Source organism: Mytilus trossulus, chromosome 6 (genome assembly GCF_036588685.1).
Source record: "Mytilus trossulus isolate FHL-02 chromosome 6, PNRI_Mtr1.1.1.hap1, whole genome shotgun sequence".
In the NCBI taxonomy this organism is placed as follows: Eukaryota; Metazoa; Mollusca; class Bivalvia; order Mytilida; family Mytilidae; genus Mytilus; species Mytilus trossulus.
This window is the reverse complement of record NC_086378.1, coordinates 14,238,944-14,256,488: the sequence shown is the minus strand read 5'-3', so window position 1 is coordinate 14,256,488 and position 17,545 is coordinate 14,238,944. Positions and strand designations below refer to the sequence as shown.

The 17,545-nt window shown below is 32.9% G+C and overlaps 1 protein-coding gene across 2 annotated transcripts in view; it reads left to right on the top strand.

Moving 5' to 3' along the window:
* The first annotated feature begins 221 nt into the window (after window positions 1-221).
* The window catches only part of LOC134723209 (uncharacterized), a 52,390-nt gene continuing 35,066 nt past the window's right edge, over window positions 222-17,545 (top strand). For both annotated transcript variants that reach the window (XR_010108014.1, XM_063586834.1), the window contains exons 1-4: window positions 222-870; window positions 8,747-8,843; window positions 10,023-10,200; window positions 10,902-11,016. Coding sequence is in view for 1 of the 2 variants with exons in the window: in XM_063586834.1 (XP_063442904.1) it covers window positions 753-870; window positions 8,747-8,843; window positions 10,023-10,200; window positions 10,902-11,016 (508 nt within the window). In the remaining variant the exon portion in view is untranslated. The remainder of the gene's footprint in view (window positions 871-8,746; window positions 8,844-10,022; window positions 10,201-10,901; window positions 11,017-17,545) is intronic.

The window sequence follows — 17,545 nt, the reverse complement described above, 5'->3', positions numbered from 1 at the left end:
GATTCATGATTTGAACGGTTATAAATTTCATAGTATCTTTTCGAACACATATGGAAGCAGTTATACTGATTCAGGGCCCAGTTGCATTGAAAGTAATAACATAATATAAATAACACACAGCTGTGAGGTTGATAGAGCGGATTGTTACCTCAGAGAAATCATTGATTACTGAGGCGAAGCTAAGGTTATTGTTATCGTTATTCAGATAACTGTCGTTAGTTTAGTTTAAACATATTTATTTAAAGTGGATTGGGAAACAAGTTTTGCAACTTATATTAATCCCTTTCCACTTTGCGGGTGTGAGTGCTGCCTTGTAGCGGCATTAGCCTGCTCTTTTTCGAAATCTACAAGAGTGTCTTTAACGTGCAAGAGATATGGCTCTCTCTTAACACGGGTCAACCATTTATCGTCCCCTTCCGACGGACTAGCATCGTTTCCTCAAGACCATACTCGCAAATGGTGTCAAGGGAGAGCCGAAAATTGAGTTCCTGAAATTTTCATCCCAAATGGGAATCGAAACAGGAACCTTTGTGTTAGTAGTCCGATGCACTAACCACTACACCACGGCTCTCTATCTCAACTGTCGTTGAAAGTGCTAAATGACATTTGATGTAAGCAAAAGGTCTGAGCAGATTTATAAATGATCAAACAACGACCATATACAGTTTGAGATTAAACAAATATCACTCTTACGCAATCTTTTTAGGGCGACACCCGAACCCAATATTCCCACTGAGATAAAGAAAGTTGAAATGAGACTGAAATCTGAAAAATATGATTCGTACGAGGATATTACTCAACTACCAGATGTCTCTACAGTTTATATTGGAGACAAATTCTATATGTATCTTGTTTATCTTGGGAAAGACCGTAAGTATTTATTTATATATGATGCCTTTCTTTCTTGTTGTAAACAAAGTCATGTTCTTATGCAAGTAGAACATGGGATGCACATGCCTGAGGTCCCAATATAAACTGCATGTTGTATTTTGAACAACGCTCAGTAAAAAGATATAACATAGAGAGCGTGGCATGAAAGTATTAGTATACGCCTGTTTTTAACAATATGCTTAAATATCAGAAAATGGTCTGTCCTTTTTTCAACTTTCAGTTTACCGAATAACCAAAATATAAAGGATGATTGTTGTAAACATTGAATATCGCGGCAGTACCTTTTTGTCAAAGCTACGTCGTTCCCGGCAAATTTGGTCGAATAACATTTTTGATATTTTTCCAGCTTGTTATGCATCTTACATTCCTCTAGTTACTTGTATTTCCATGCTGTATATTGGTTAATCGGTGTCGAGACGTACAAAATCGTGCTTGCTTTCTTTATAGTTCATATTTATATGTACGTACTGACAGTTATGATAAACTTTGACCGACATCGAACGATATTCTTACACGCAAGGATAAGGCGTGTTAAGACCTATAAAAAACAGATTTTGCTGATAGAAAACGAATTTGAACCGATCTTGAAAGATTCCAAGAGGTAACAACACATACACGAAATCACATTCAACCGTTTTAACATATTGTATTTAATTTACCTGTATTTATTATTATTGATAACAATGATCTCTGATATTTTAAATAGTTGTTTAGTCATAGTTTAACCCTCTTACTGTGGAAAGGACATACCTTTGTGTAAAAAAGATTATTTTTTCCCTTTCGTAATATTTCTGAAAAAACACCTTTCCTTCACTTATTGAATACATTTTATTTATTTTATTCATCGTGTGGTTATTATTTTCTTTTTACCTATCTTTTTTTATAAAACGTCATCATTACGTCAAATGACGTCGTAATTGATGTAAAGTATACATGTAGTTCTTTTTTGCAAAACATGAACGTTTTATCAAAACACTGCAAAGTGTTTGACTTATAGACAACTTTCGAGTTCGATGCATTTCCGTCAAAAACTCCGGTTTTATTGAACGTCATTTGTGCTTTTAAGGGCATCGTCACTTCCATTCCAATATTGAGCGTGTGGTTGGAAAACTATAATTCTATATTGTTCGAATTATTCGGCAAATTGTGTTCTCATAATTGACAATCAGCACTGCTGTCATTAGGGAATTTCCATTAATTGTGCAGGAATACAGGCGATCCCCTCTATCTGGTAAATGACGTCATAAAGGCGCGTATGATTGACGAGTATTTTCCGGTGACGAATGAACTCGAAAGTGGTCTATTGAATAGCGCGAAACTTCCTTAGAATGTGACGTGATCATCATAATGACGTTACGTCATGACATATAAATAACGTTACTTTTTGAAAAGAAATAAACATCTATACCTTATGTTTGGTAATTATTTGTGTTAACATGCTGTTATACAAGACTGAATAACAATTTACTGTTTTTAGAATTTTTTACTGAAATTGACCCATTTCTGGACAATGTTTTGAAAGTTAGCTACGAACTAAGAGGGTTAATATCTAGAAACCAAAGATATTGTTTTATTAAAGATTGGCAACAATCTTTACACTAAGGGCAGCGAAATTAGTTTTATTTCTCAAGAATATTTAAAGAATCTATGTGAATATTATATAAGGCATGCAATTGTTACGTACACGAGAACGTTAACACACCCGTGAAATCGCGGGTCCTTGCCTGAATTAAAGTATATAACTATGTGCAAGTCTTATTGTAGTATTAGTATTGTCATCAGATAAAGTCATGCCGATTATAAGATGCACATTTTTCTCTGCTTTCAAAATCTTTCTGCTTGAAAAATCTTTCTGCTTGAACCCGTCGACCTGGAACTTATCAATTATTGGTAATATTAATTATTTGAAATCAAAAGGTCTTTGAATGGAGTTTTTTTAATCAACAGCATTGTCCTATAGAAGTTATAAATAAAGTTGAACTCTTTGATTCGCTGTTTAACGTCATGCCCGGTAACAAAATGAAACTTCCTACACGCCATATTTCAAGTGCAGATTTTTAGCATTCGTATGGTCATCTAAGAAAGTCTTACTGATTAAAATACTACAATAGGGAACAAATGACAATGATTAAATTTAGTAGTGTCAACCCTGTGATTATGACCCGTCTAATACATGTAGCATCCTAAATACAACTTTTGTTGGTGCGCCTGTCAGATGCAGAACGTACAGATAAGGTAATAGGTAACAGGTGAATATATATTTTAATATTGGTATCGGTATCGGATTAGACCCGGAACTTGTTAATTATTTGCAATATTAGTTATGTGAAAAACAAAAGGGTCTGGAGTGTTGTAATTTTTAATCAACACCATTGTCTTATATAAGTTATATATAAAGTGGAATTCTTAGATTTGTCGTTTATACCTGATGACGGCTGACAAATTGGACCTTGTTATTTTAGAATTAAAGATACATTGTTCTTGTCCATATTTGATGAGTCGATGCCACTGCTGGTGGACGTTTCGTCCTCGAGGGTATCACCAGCCCGTCCCAGCTTTTATCCCAGCCCTCATCCAGGCATAGATTACCTTAGCCGTAATCACATCAGCTGGAAACTTTGTACACATGATCATTTTTATTTTTTTGAAATATGAACATCCAAATGAAGGTTGAAACCCTGTTTACACAACACAGAAATGTTAGTGTTTGCACAGCTTGGTTCTATACATTACATATGTTAATTTTATTCTTTTGACAAATTTACTTTGAGTCCTGAAAAACTCATATTTAAACTGTTATTAAGCCGTATTTGGCACAACGTTTTGAAATTTTGCTCTTCAACTTTGTACTTGTTTGGCTTTATAAATATATTTTGGTATGAGCGTCTTTGATGAGTCTTATGTAGACGAAACGTGCGTCTGGCGTACTAAATTATAATCCTGGTACGTTTTATAACTATTTACACCACTGGGTCGTTGCCAGTGTTGGTGAACGTTTCGTCCCAAAGGGTATCACCAGCCCTGTGATCAACGGTGTTGACATGGATATCAATAATTTGGTCATTTTTATAAATTTCCTGTTTACAAAACTTTAGATTTTTCGAAAAACTAAGGATTTTCTTATTCCAGGCATACATTACCTTAGTCGTATTTGGCACAACTTTTTGGAATTTTGAATCCTCAATGCTCTTTAATTTTATACTTGTGGGATTTTACAAATATTTTGATATGAGCGGCACTGATGAGTCTTATATAGACGAAACGCGCGTCTCTCGTACTAAATTATAATCCTGGTACCTTTGATAACTATTATGATATTTGGCTACACATAAAAAAAAAATGAATATAAAAAAAGACACTTCAACGGAAGCTGAAAGAAATAGATAGTTCAGTTGGTGAATATAAATTTGTGTATAGTACAATGTATATATTCAAGTAATTTTAAATTCAACAAGGATAAGTTCTAATCCAAGTTGAACAGTTATAATATAGTTAGTTAAAATCAATATCAACAAGGATAATCTAATCCAAGTTGAAAAGGAAAAATATAACAGTTAGTCAGAATCTATGTCAACAAAGATAAATTCTAATCCAAGCTGAAAAGGAAATAATTTGAAATTGAATATATATCAACAAGGATAGATATAAATCCAAGTTGAAGTAAAAAAATTAAGGGGTACAATTCAACAAAGATAAATTTTAATCTAAATTGAAAGTTTCAATATAGTAAATGTAAATATCATATTCAACCAGGATAAATTTTAATCCAAGTTGAGTTAAAATTTAGGAGTCTATTTTTAACAAGGATAAATCTGAATCTAAGTTAAGTATAAGAACTATAATTTTTAAAAAGGGTCCTCCAGTTGTAAAAACTAAAGACTATTTCAAAGTTGAAAATTAAAGTCTATTCTTTTTTACAATAAAGATAAATATCAATTTAAGTTGTAGATATATAAACATTTAGATAAGGTCAAAGTTGAAAAATGTATAGTCTGTTTAAAATTTGTTAATTATATAGTCTGTTTCACAAAGTAGGGTTAGATTCATAATTTAAAACGTGTTTTTAAAATAAGACATATGAGATTGTCCTTCAATTTCAACAATTATAAAAAGTAATCGAAGGTGAATAATACTGAAAAAGTACAAGATTAACAAGGATAAAGTTTAGTACAAGTTGATTAGTAAATTGAAGCTCTTTATTCCATTTAGCAATTAAAAGTAAAATGTATAACTTAAGGGACAGATCTAGTATACCACGGGGGTAAAATTCACTTAGTAGGGGAATTACCACATTAGCTAGTCCAATCAATCCCACTTGGTCTGTTGCATCTACAAATATTGATACCTGCTCATTTGGGGATATCACTTCTCATAATTATTTAGGCTTAAACCAGGCTATTAGTTTGAAGCAGGGGGAGATAAATACAAGCCCCAGGCCATTTAGTAATACTGCTAATACTATTCAAAGAGAAGTAAGCACGCACTCATTTCTTTTCCCAACTCAAAGTAAAGAGTGATAGTGCTATAGCTACTATAACCAGAGAAAAATAATGTGAGAGTGAAAAAATGATAAATATAAAACAAGAATTAGAGACATTAAGAAATGAAAACCTTCAAATGAAGAACATTGCTCAATAATTCCCACAGATGAAATCTGACCCTGTTATCAGCAGTCAAAAAAGTTATTCAAATACCCAGGAACGTTTAACAAACTCCTGCAATAATATAAGATTGCCAGAGACCCATCAACGCTCCACAAACTCCTGTAATAGTATAACATTGCCAGAGACCTAGCAATGTCCAAACTAATCCTATAATAACACAAAATTGCCAGACACCTAGCAACGTTCTACACATACATACATTGATACAAAATTAACAAAGACCCAACAACTACTATCATATGCCTATGCAAATACGACAATACCTGAGATCCAGCATCATTCAAACTATTCAGACTATGTCTGGACTACCAGCAGTATCAACACAGTTCCCCAGTACCAACTGGTTACTTAGGCAACAGTATGGCAGACCACAGCAACAGCACCATAATTATGAAAACTCCGTGATAGATAATTGTGAGAAGAAACAGAGTGTCATTTTATAACGGCAGAGATCCTTGGAATGCCCATCTTATACAATTCGAGCTTATTGGAGAGATCAATAGATGGGATACTGATACTTAAGCCATAGAATTAGAACAGCACTTAAAGATGAGACAATGGTTTATGCTTCCTACCTCTCAGCTGAGACCAAAAGATCTATCTTTGGGCTATGTGCAGCTATGTCGAAAAGATTTGGTGACCATGAATATCTAGAGACGTATAGACAAGAGTTGAACGCATTAAGAAAACAAGGCAAAGAGAACATTCATCACCTGTCCTAAGTCAGGAATTTGATGTACAGTAGTTGTAGTTTGTTTATTCAATTTATACGCGTTTCTCGTTTTTTTTATATACTAGTACAAAAATGTAGATAAGACCGTTGGTTTTCCTGTTTGAATGGTTTTACTCTAGTAAGTTTTGGGCCCTTTATAGATTGTTGTTCGGTGTGAGCCTAGGCTCCGTGTTGAAGGCCGTTCATTGATCTGGAATGGTTTACTTTTTTAAAATTGTTATTTGGATGAAGAGATGTCTCATTGGCACCCACACCACATCTTCCTATATATATTCATGAATATGCATCCAGAGTAGAAATGCTAGTCAAACGGTCATTTCCAACTATTGACGCAGCCACTCACAGTACCTTGAATGAAGAGTACATGTTAAGAGGATAAACTGACCAGAGCATTGCCATAGAATTACTGACAAAGATGATTACCAGTATGACTGAAGCTTTTCACCAAGTGACTTTATATGAAACTTATAAAAGAGGGAATAGAGATAGAAACATTCGTTAGCTTAATATGCAAGAAACCGTTTATTAAGATAAAGGTGAAGATGATATTGAAATAAGGAAAGTTGGTGGGAAAAGTAATGTAACTGAGGAAGGACTTACGCAATTGGAAAGAGGAATGAAAGACTCTATCAACCAGTCACCAGCGAAAGTCATTCAAACAGAAATGGCAAAATATTATACACAACAAGATTATGACAGTAGTTCATGCCAAAATAAGCAAATGTATAGAGACCATACGACTAAGATTAAGATAAAGAATCTCAGATGTTTTAACTGTAATGAGGATGGCCATTACACAAGAGATTGTCCAAAAGAAAAAAAAAAGCCCATATCACATAGGAAACAGAAGTGGTTTTATGAGGAATGATGGAAGGAGCTAAAATTAAACTGAAGAGTATTTAAACTGCTAAGAGTTGAGACTACCGACCTATCGGCCTCTAAACATTGTTTTAGAAATAGTTAAAGAGAATTATCCGAAATATGACGAGAAACCTAGCCAAATGAAAGAGCATTTGGTTGAACTGAAAAAATAGGCGGGTACAGTTTGTATAAAGAGATCATTTGAAGAAGATAACCTAGATATACAGGACCTAGATTTAAGCCTAGAGATGTTGTTAAAGGAGTCTAATGAACCACAAGAGAACACATCAAAGGAGGTAATGGGTAGTGCAGAAACGATCAGCAGGATAAAGAAGATAATATTATCATTGATCGGGTGACAGCAGCTAACATTGAAGTTCCAGTGGTAATTTTTTTCAAGATTGTGACGGATGCAGTTATTGACACTGGAGCAGAGGTAACTGTTCTAAGTAAAAAGTTGTATGATCAGATTCCTGAAGGTAAACGGCCAAAACTAAGCAGAGCAGCAAGAAATTTTGAAGTTGCTTAGGTCGGAAAGAACTTGACAACAGGAGGAATTACAGAGGTGGAAATTAATATGAGGAGTGGAACCTTCAAATAACCAGTTAATGTAGCGCCCATTGAAGAGAACATGTTATTTAGTAATAGGCTGTGAACTTATTGATGAAATGAAAGTAGCCATAGTCATAGAAAATGACACCAATTATGGGCTTATCAATTACAAAGAAGCGGCCACAAGTGAGTTCCTGTCAACCAGAGATTCAATGGTAGATGACAGAAAACCCATGGTAGCAAGTATGCAAGACATGCACGAATGTATAGAAAATGTTATAAGTTATAAAGGTACATAGATGGACAAAGTCGACGTCCAAATGTTGCCTGAACTGTTGCATTATGTAACAGAAGAAACCATAAACGTTGCAAAAGAAACCGTATATGTTGCAAAAGAAGTTGTATATGTTGCAGATGAAATTGCAAACCGAAACCTGTTCTGTCAGGAGGAAAAAATGAGTCAACTAAAAGAACATTTTTGTAAAACAGACTTAGACCAAACTAAGAAAGAACTTGAGAATGAAAAATATGTTACTGAAGACACACAAGTTCTCTATATTTTTTTTCTGGTCTGAAAAACAAGCAGTTGTGAGTTGTTGATGTTATTATATGCTACTTTATGCATACTTAATGATCAACTTGTTACATGCTAGTTGGTTGATTGATTGTGGCAGCAAATATGCAAAGGAGGAAGGATTTGTTATGAATTTGTGAATATAAAACAAATGATGGTATTCGTATGATATAAAAAATTTCCAACTTATATAGTTAATAATATCAAATTAGAATAAACTCATTTTTATTCGTTTAAATAACAATGTTTTCTTCAATATCAAGCTATGTAATAAAACGGGTTGATGAATCAAACTAGGCACAAGTTATGAAGTAATATCGTTTTCGAAGATGTTACATGATGGCTTTACAAGGATTTTTTGCCACGAATAATGTCCTCGCATATCGTGCATTCAAGATTATTACAATAACTGTTATAATAATTTGATGTTAGGGTGAAATATTTAAATGTATTTTGATAATTTTGTTTTAGAATACAGTGTAATCCCAACAGACTGTAAAGCATTCGACGGAGCATACGCATCAGAACCTGCATCGTCTGTCAAGAAATTGGATCTTTATAACACAAAGTAATTAACAGTAGAATATAACAAGGAATTTCGATTTGTCAAGCAGGATTTTTTAAAACAAATCATCTTTATACTTGTACCAAGTTCAGACAAAATATTTGGTTAATTTTATCGGATATTATTAGGAAAAGATGTCTCGCTGTTCTACCGGCAGTTATTGTTTCACGCAAACGTCTACTTATATTTCGAATACGAATATTAATCAATGGTACAAATGTATACTAATGTTTTGCTGATTACATGCTTGCTAAAGATTGACAATTCACGTTGCTTTGTAACTTATGTTATTTTATTATTCCAATAGACTTGATAAGAATCACGGTTCCGGTTTAATATTGCACTTGTTGCGCATTTAAACATTATTATTTATCGGTTTTTCTCGAGGCAAAAATGTATATAAGTCCTACACCTAATACAAACGTTGAAGAGCTGATAAACATACAAGCTTCGTCAAGCACAATCTCAGGTTTTTATCTTTTGATGCTTAGACATATGTATAGTAAATAGTTATGAAATGTACAAGGATTATAATTTAGTACGCCAGATGCGCGTTTCGTCTACATAAGACTCATCAGTGACGCTCATATCAAAATATTCATAAAGCCAAAAAGTACAAAATTGAAAGCATTGAGGATCCAAAATTCCAAAATGTTGTGTCAAATACAGCTAAGGTAATCTATCCCTGGGATAAGAAAATCCTTAGTTTTTCGAAACAACTAAAGTTTTGTAAACAGGAAATTTATAAAAATGACCACATTATTGATATTCATGTAAAAATGTTGTACTAAAAATTAAATATCACTGGGGCCAACCAAACCTAGCTAAATGAATGTTGACACGAATCTTGAAAAATCTCCAGAATGTTTAACATGTTTCACAAATTAAGATTTGACAGACATTTCATTGTTTTACAAAATATAGTTATACATTAAAGAATATGAAGTGAACTTGTGTTAGGTTTAAAACATCCCTAAACAAGCACTAACATATCAAATATTTGTGCATTCGGCTAGCCTCATGTTTTAATTTTGAAATATATCATTTTCGAGTGTAGAAATATTTTATTGTATTGAATGCTACAATAATTTGTAACTAAATGTTGAGATAATATTTTTACGGGTTGGTGTCACAATATTATATGTATCATGATGATTTATTTTATTTTCTAAACCATTTCAGTTGTTTATCACAAAACGCAATATACTATCGGGTGATGCAACCATTCCATGTTATGAAAGTTAACGAAACACGTATAGTGTCTGCTGAAATGTACGGATTCATGTTCAATTTCATAAATAACGAAATTACATTCGTATGCACAGTGAAAATATGTCATCGAGACACCTGCAAATTACCGGTTGAGTATACTTTTCATATTCTATGGAACAAATGTTTGACACTCGGTTAAGATTGTTGTTGAAGTGCTGACAGCAAGTGTCTCTTTTAAAAAACAAGGTTTACAAAAACTGTCGTTAATACCATATATATTGATGTGACATTTACTTCTGTCCGCTGGACAATGAATTTTCTAAAGTATTACATGTATCTTGTTAAAAAAGTGAGACTGTAAAAAAAATATCGAAACGTTTGAGAACACGAACATTTCATTATCTTGAGTCATAAATGTAACTTGACAAACGAAACATAATATCAATAATAAAACACCCTTATTTGAATAAGTTGAAGATCTACTGGTGACCTTGAGCGGTGTTTTGCTCCTAAGTCGGATTGTTGTCTCGTTGACACATTCACAGTTTTCATTATCTATTTTATTTATAAATCCTATTGACTTATATATCCAATCAAACAAAATACCATACACACAAGTCATAGTCTACCTTCGTATTTCAAACAATGATGAACCGGGATATATCATATTAATATATGTCCACAATAAACGGACAATGCAGTTATGACAAAATAATTTGATTTAACATAATATTTATCAGAGTTGTTTCCAAGAGGTCTTTTTGATAATTATATTAATTCTTATTATATTCCGGGTATTGCTTTTATGTCAATTTTATTTATTTAAAATGTCTCTTATTTTGTCAATAGGAAAAATGTGATGACTGGATATCAAAAAGAAGAAGAAGGAGCGCAAGACAGGATAAACAGTATACAATTACGAAACATTTACGTGTCAAGATGCAAACAGTTCAAAATTCATCAGGTATGATTCAATTATAAACTCGACTGTTTTTTCAGGAGTATATTCCAAAGGTATATTCCAAAGGTGTATTAAGATACAGGTGCTTTAATAAACAAAAATTATATCAGTAATCCATTTAATTCTCGGTAACTATTTGAGGAATGTGTTTTGTATTTTAAACAAACTATATATACAGTGGTTTATAAGGGAACAACATGAAAGTATTCTTAGGTCATATCACAGTTCCTATATGGTATTTTACATACATTTTTTTTCAAAACACTGGTTTAAACATGAACTCCCATTAAATAAATTTAATATGAAAGGAATATTCATTGGATAGGTGGCTACAGACATGGCGAGTAAATCCTTTTCATGAAACCCTGGCCCAATTACAGAAAATCTTTAGAAGGTTTCTGTATACCAAGGGTCTGAAAGAATTATTTCTATCAAAGACAACTATATACAGATTGAATTGTCACAGGAATAATGGTTTCTATATGAAAGCGTAAAACGCTTTAATAATTCTTGCATGTTTTAGTTCCGTTAAGTATTAGTCTATAAAACAATACATAATAAATGTCGGAATGATAAGTGAAAAAAAACAATTTCAAACCAGAAAGTCCCTTATTAAAAAGAAAAATCAAACGCTCAACTAAGTCTAACAAATCGAAAACGACTGTCATTTGTGTCAAAATGGAGGATTAAACCTGATTTTCCAACGTCAAATCAAAATAGTATTGTTAATGCGGGCTTCACACATTGCCGATTATTGATCCCGTTTGAGATCAGACAGCGATACGAAACGAAAAGTGAAAAGTCGGATTACTATCCTCAATTATCTGGAATGTCGTATTCTTGTCTGAAGTTAGTAACAGATTCCTTCGGGTCGTTAAGGGTCCGAATAGTTCGGATAAGCACCCCGACAGTTAGGTGCGTCCCGTATCATTCGGGAAAACTCAGCCGATTTTGATTAGTCGTTTTTCCATCGTGCCTATGTCGTAACAGATTCTGCTGTATCGGATCAAAATCCTAACAATGTTATGTGTACTCTGGACGTTGTCCTGTGGAACAGGACTGATATGGAGAAATTTTTCATAGCTGTTTTTCTACCGATTGAGTGCAGATAGCATCCAGATCTTGTCGATTGCGAGCCGTTTTATCGAGACGCAGTCGTGACGGACTCTGTCGAATTTTACCTGGCGAAAGATACAAATTAGAATAGAAGCGGATTGAAAACGTGATTATCTGGATAAATTCGCTTGGAAACAGTTAAATATCGACCATTCCTGGACAATATTTGATTGTTGTCGTGATTATTTTATTTGTTTTACAAATTTTAATTTAAGTGGGAATTTCAATCCACGATTTACAGGATCTTGATCAGACTTTTGACAAATATTAATCGTAATGGACTAGTCAAGAACGACAGTAAAAATCGTGAATGTGTGACCCCAGCTTAAAGCTGCTATAGTGATTTGGGATAGAGAGATTTAAAATAATTTCTTAACTAAACATACTGTCAGAGTGATTCATCGCTATCAAATTCGTTTTTGCAACAAACTTTTATATTACTGCTAAACTCCTACATGTACACAGATGTTTATGGTTATTATGAAACATCATATGACATTTATATCGGAGAAATTAGTATCTAAAACAAATATTGAAATTGGGATTTATCATTTTTTTTCTATATAAACATACACTTTTTGCGTTCAGAAATTCAGATTAGTCTTGAATGGAAATTTCATTAAAAGAGTGAATCAAACAAACAATCAGTTAAGAATAGTTTTCCAAAATGTCTTAAAATATACATAAACCACAGTTTTCAAGTGATGAAAAACTGTAATGCACATAACTCATACGAATATTGTAAGCGGTAACTCATATATACTGTTTATGACTCAATATATATATATATAAATTGCTAAAAAAAAATTGCGTAGGGTAACCGTTTCCCATCCGTCCGTCAGCAGTCTGTCCTGTTCTCTTCATTGCAACCCATCCTCTGAAACCACACTAAAGAATTTCATGAAACTTTGACGATAACAAAGATATACAAAGGTAGAGGCTGTACTTTGTAAGTACAGCTATCTCAAGAACGACGACTCATAGATATTTTGTTTTGTTAACCTACTGATAAAAAATCTCATCTCATTGTTTCATCATGGATGTGACGACATTGAAATCGTAGAAAGATTCAAATTTACAGTAGGTGTAGCTAAAAATTTAAGTTCACACTCGTAGACATTCTGGGCATTTAAATGTTGAAAATATGCTACATAGCACTTTGATTTGACTTTTTAAAAAAGGCATGCATATGAGCGTACCTATTTTTTTTTATCGAAACTTCATAGTAAACGCTATACATTTTTGGTTGTCTAAAGAGTTCCTATGAGAAACTGAATTGTCTATATTTACATAAGTAAAATCTAGATCTACATATGGATAGGCAACTATGATTACATTTTATAGGAGTTATATGTCACTTCGAAATAAGAATATTGACTGACACAAATACACTACTGGAGAGTTTGTTTTTCATCTTATCTCCTCTGAAACTTTACAACAGAATTTCCAGAATCCGTGCAGATAATAAGGATATTCCTTACATAAAATATGTATAATTATGTGGCCTAGGTTTAAAAATGCAACAGGTTTTATTTTTATCTCAAAACTTCTTTAACCATTTAACAAAAGCTCCCCAATTGTTGTAGATAAAAAGACATATTATGTAGTTGTGCATATCAACTTCGAGTTGTGCTTCTTCAAAATTAGAATGTTTGGCCTACTATACGAAAAACTAAGGATGTTCTTTGCCCAGACATAGATTACCTTAGCCGTATTTGGCACATCAATTTGGAATTTTGGATCCGAAATGTTCTTCAACTTTGTACTTGGTTTGGTTTGGTTTTATAAATATTTTGATTTAAGCGTCACTGATGAGTCTTATGTAGACGAAACGCGCGTCTGGCGTATAGAATTATAGTCCTGGTACCTTAGATAACTATTTTATAACAAAAACTAATTGTACTTAAACAAATTACATTTTAAAATACTTAATAATTCCGCGCGTTCGATGCGTTTTTCTGGATTATCTTCGCTAGGGAAGCTGGAATATCTATTAGGCAAGGATGTAAAAAAGACTGAAACAGGTGACGACCTATACGAATAATAAGTAAAGTTAACTTTTTCAATGAGCGTATTAAGAATTGCTGGTTTTAAATAATGTCAGAACCGAAGAAGTGAATACTAAACAGGTGATTCTCATGTGCACTGATACCAGCAGCGGAATCAAATGTGGCATTGTCACATTCAAATTTTTCTTTTACACTTTGGTACAACACGACCATTCGATTCGGTACTAGAAAGACAATGAAATAGTTGTAAGGTCCTCAAAAGTCATTCGGTCTTTTTTCATGAAAAATAACTGCAGGAAGTATTTTCAGTGGGAAAAAAGGATACTGTGTTTTAATTTATAACTACTGAGCAGACTATTAGTATTCAAAGTCTAAATCCTGTAAATCACTGGTGGTTGTATGTTTATGTATTACATATTTGTCTTTCGTTAATTTTTTGTTCACATGTCAGTAGTTTTTACGTTTGAATAGATTTACATTTTCATTTCGGAGACTTTTATCGCTGATTATGCGCTATGGGCTTTGCTCATTGTTGAAGGCCGTACCGATAATTGGTAATTTGTGTGTCATTTTTTGTCTCCTGTGGATAGTTGTCTTATTGGCACATCTTCTTTTTATATCGTCCTGAATATGCATGAAATATTTGCCACTGGACGTTAAGCAACCAACAATCAATCAATCTTTTTCTATATATGCATTCGGTCTTTAATACGATCATGAAAAGAGATGCTAAAATTCGAACTCGTTAATAAAAAAAAATGTCAATGCAATGGCAAAAACAAAACACGATAAAAACAAACTACAGCATACATAAAAAAAAATAACAAAAATACCGAACTTCGAGGAAAATTTAAAACGGAAAGTCTCTTAATATTTGGCAAAATGGGAAGCTCAAACAAATGAATGGTAAACAACTGTCACATTCCAGACATTTTCTTTAATATGAACTGATTGTTAAACTGGTTTTATGGCTAGCTAAACCTCTCACGTGTATGACAGTCATATTAAACTCTATTGAATTGACAACGATGCGTGAACAAAACAAACAGACATGTTATGCTATTGTTTCAGAAGAAGGGAGAATGTTTGGTAGTATTAAAACATGTAATCCCGCTGCAAATGTTTGCATCTGTCCGGAATCTGATGTACAGTAGTTTGTTTATGTAATTTATACGTGTTTCTCGTAATTTTTATATAGATTAGACCGTTGGTTTTCCCGTTTGAATGGTTTTACACTAGTAATTTTGAGGCCCTTTAGAGCTAGTAGTTCGGTGTGAGCCAATGCTCCGTGTTGTAGGCCGTACATTGACCTATACTGGTTTATTTTTTTTAAATTTGTTATTTGGATGGAGAGTTGTCTCATTGGCACTCAACTCACATCTTCCTATATCTACATGTATCTATAAAAGGTTAACAAATGTCAATGACAGGGTTACAGCAGTCAACATTGTGCTATAATCTTAATAAAAACAAAAATGTCATAGATAAATCAAATTAGAAAAAGAACAAGAACACATAATTTGCCATAGCAAAATAACATAATGATGTATAAGTATCGACCCACTTTAAATGGATATTCCCAAAAATATACTTAACAGTAAAAGTGTTTGGAGTAGGGCATTAAGGCTTAGATCTGGCCCAGGAAAATTGAATATGTGATAACCATTTCAAATTCGCACATAATGTTTAAAATGGATAGTGTCAAAAAATATAAATGACGTCACAATAATGTCATAAAATGTACTGTTTTCCAAAAAACTATTAAAAATACAGAATTTATGCAGTATTCTGTCTTTATTTCCGTTGTAATAAATAAGTAAACGTTTGTAGTAAACGCGCGTTAATTAACGCAGATTGTCCTCGCATCCTGGATACACTGACCTAATATATCACATGATAAGGTACATCAAAATATTGACGATTGCATTAAATGAAATGACACCTCTTTAATCAATTTATTGAAAATTAATCATTGCATACAAGAACAAAATGGAAATTCGTCCTGGAACTGTAAAACCTACAAGACTTTCAGTTTACATTCGTGAGTCGATATTTGTACATTTTTTTTTGTACATGTAAAGTTTAAACAGAAAAAATAGGAAATCCGCTGTTGAAAGTTTTTGGAACTGACTTTTTTTGCAATTAATAAATGTTTATATTTCTAATAAAATGTGTTTTTGCATGTTAAGGTTCAAAATACATAATATACGTAAAATATTAAATCTTTTTAACAACATAAATAAATGTACAAATGCACAAACGATCATTTTATAATATACACAATTAGTTAACGCGAAAAGTAAACGCGCGTTTACTATGTTTACTTTCAACTGCACGTAAAAATACAATACACTAGTTCATGGAAAGCTTGTTCGCGACCTAGAATTCTGAGTGGGTCAAGCGTTTAAATAAAATTCATGCGAGAATATGCGAGATTTGGATCAACTGGGGGCAAAGTCATATGATTCTCATATGGATCATGTATGGTACACATCAATATTCGATGTTTATTAGGACGCCCGCCGCTTTCCCGTTTACCTGTGAAGTCGTTAAGTGTCATCTGTTTTTGTTTGTTTATGTTTCTGTTTAATAAAGTAAAATAAAAAATACTGTGAAAAATTTCGAGACCCGGTGTTTGAAAATTACGGGAGAAAATTGTGAAAGAAAGAAAGAAACTTGAAAATTACGGCTTGCAAATAAGTCCATCTAATAATAGTAGTAAAATACGGGAAAATGAAAATAAATATTTGCTAACTTTTACCCTGGAACAGTATTTTGGACATAACGAAGCTTCTGTCAAAATTTCCTGAAATTTCATTATGCTTGACAACGACTTTGATGTAACACAAAACTTTAACCACAGACTGATTCTTAATGCTGAAATAGTCGGCGTTAATGCTGACGACGGAATCTAGGATCGCAAAGTGTCGGTTACGCCAAACTTGTCAGAAAGAAGGATGTTTGTCAATAGATCCAAGTAGGCAGTTATTTCACTCATAAATCTTGAAGACCTCCTTTATTTCTACAAGACGACAATAATTGGGTTTTTTTTTCTAGGGGGGGGGGGGATTCCACATTTAGTATCATTCTACCTATTAACGTGAATTTTCTGACACAAAAATAAAATAACAGAACTGTTCATTAAAAGTATGTAATCAAATGACAAACTATATATTATACAGGTATGTGTGAAAATCTACTTTCTGAAGAAAAAAAAAAATATAAATCATCTTTTATTCCGTTTAAGATCTTATTAAATCTGTTTGAAGTTAATTAGATATTTTGTATACAATATTATATATGCTTTACACTTTGTCAAAATAAAATGCTGAACGACCCAGGACCCCCCCCCCCCCCCTTTTCTTTCAAAAATTGTCAATATTTGATGCATTTCGGGATTAAGCACA